The 1,485-nt window shown below is 46.3% G+C and overlaps 1 protein-coding gene across 1 annotated transcript; it reads right to left on the bottom strand.

Annotated features, from left to right (window-relative positions):
• Nucleotides 1-325: 325 nt before the first annotated feature.
• Nucleotides 326-1,180, bottom strand: LOC139831734 (uncharacterized). Its single transcript, XM_071821057.1, has one exon. The coding sequence runs from the start codon at nucleotides 1,178-1,180 to the stop codon at nucleotides 326-328; it is 855 nt and encodes a 284-aa protein (XP_071677158.1).
• Between the last annotated feature and the right edge of the window lie 305 nt (nucleotides 1,181-1,485).

Genomic DNA, 1,485 nt, shown 5'->3' with positions numbered 1-1,485 from the left:
GCACCTTCCAGGTTATGCTTGCTAATGATTACATCTTTATGAAGATACCACACGAATTCTTTTATTTTTATCGGCGCAACTATTTTCTAGATTTTTTAAATGTTATTATCAACTGACACTTCTCAATGAACGAGTGCTATGAACTTGGAATCCACCAAAATTTTGACATTCTTTTTTTTTTTGGAGCAACCGGCAGGAGCACTGCCTTTTCATTAAGCAAGAGGGAACAACAAGGTCCAAACTGTACAAAGAGGGGGCATTTTTAGATTAAAGTGGTAAAATGCCCAGAACCCACCATGAAGGACGAGCTACCAAAAAAAGAGAACTAATCCGGATTGGCCGGGATGGCCGGGCCGAAGCCATTTATAGCACGATCCCTTTGGAGGATATCCTCGTTTGCTATGCTTGCGACCTCAAGGTAGGTAAGACGTTGTCCAGTGAAAATGCGCCGGTTTCGTTTCTTCCAAGCGTTCCAGAGCACATATAAGAACCGGCCGCTGATGCACTTCTTTTCTTTCTGTGGCTTTTCCTTTATCATATCGTTCCACCAGTCAGATATGGATTGGAAGTCAAGGCGTCGGTCATCAGAGGAGTCGCCATCCCAAGATTTGACAAGGTTCCAGACAGCTGCCGTGAACGGGCAGTTTCTGCAAAGGTGGTCAGCTGTCTCAGGCTCGCTGAGGCACAATGGGCATCGAGGGTCGTGAGGCCATCCTCGGATGGCAAGCATATCGGCGGTAAGGAGCTTTCCATGAAGGGCTAGCCAGCCAAACAACTTGCATTTGGGCTCGGCGTGTGCCGACCAAATCTTCATGGCATCGAAGCGGGCATGGGAGCCAAGGAATTGTGCCTCGTAGGCAGAGCTAGCGGTGTAGGTTGAATCGTCATTAAGCATCCAGACGATGGTGTCCGGCAACTCGGGGGCAAGGTTGATGGAGTGAACGGCCTCCCAAACGTCGATATATTGCGCCAGCTGTTGAGGCGAGTTGAGGGACGCGACAGAGCGGATCCAGTTGTTTTCACTTAGCTCTTTGGCTACCGTACGGTTCTTCCTCGTGGCAATTCTGTAGAGGTCGGGCGCCCATTGAGATAAAGGGCCCCGAGCATACCAGTTGTCGTGCCAGAATTTGGCCGCCTCCCCGTTTTCAATGGTAACTTTAGTGGCGGCTCTGAAGATCATACCCTTGCGATAGTTGAACAAATGCTAAGCGCCCAATATGAGCGTTCCATGCCGCAATCTTTGGTGGAGATAACTCCAAAACTATGAAGATAGTGACACTCTTGTGACGAAAGATATTGTACAAGAATAGATATTGTTTCCGAAGAGTGATATTTTCTAACCACTTATCCTCCCATGTAATCTCTAATAGTAGAAAAAGGGCATTCTAGCCAATATGAAAAAAAAAACATAATCTCTAAACGGAGAGTTTTCTTGTAGAAAACTTCATGGAAATTATCTGAATTTTCCATGATACATATTAGTTT

Source organism: Lolium perenne, chromosome 5 (assembly GCF_019359855.2).
Source record: "Lolium perenne isolate Kyuss_39 chromosome 5, Kyuss_2.0, whole genome shotgun sequence".
Lineage (NCBI taxonomy): Eukaryota > Viridiplantae > Streptophyta > Magnoliopsida > Poales > Poaceae > Lolium > Lolium perenne.
Note: the sequence above shows the minus strand (reverse complement) of the source record. Positions and strands in the feature narration are given on the sequence as shown.

Excerpts from the sequence above, each read along its gene's own strand:
- LOC139831734 (XM_071821057.1), bottom strand. The coding sequence starts at position 1,180 with ATGATCTTCAGAGCCGCCACTAAAGTTACCATTGAAAACGGGGAGGCG.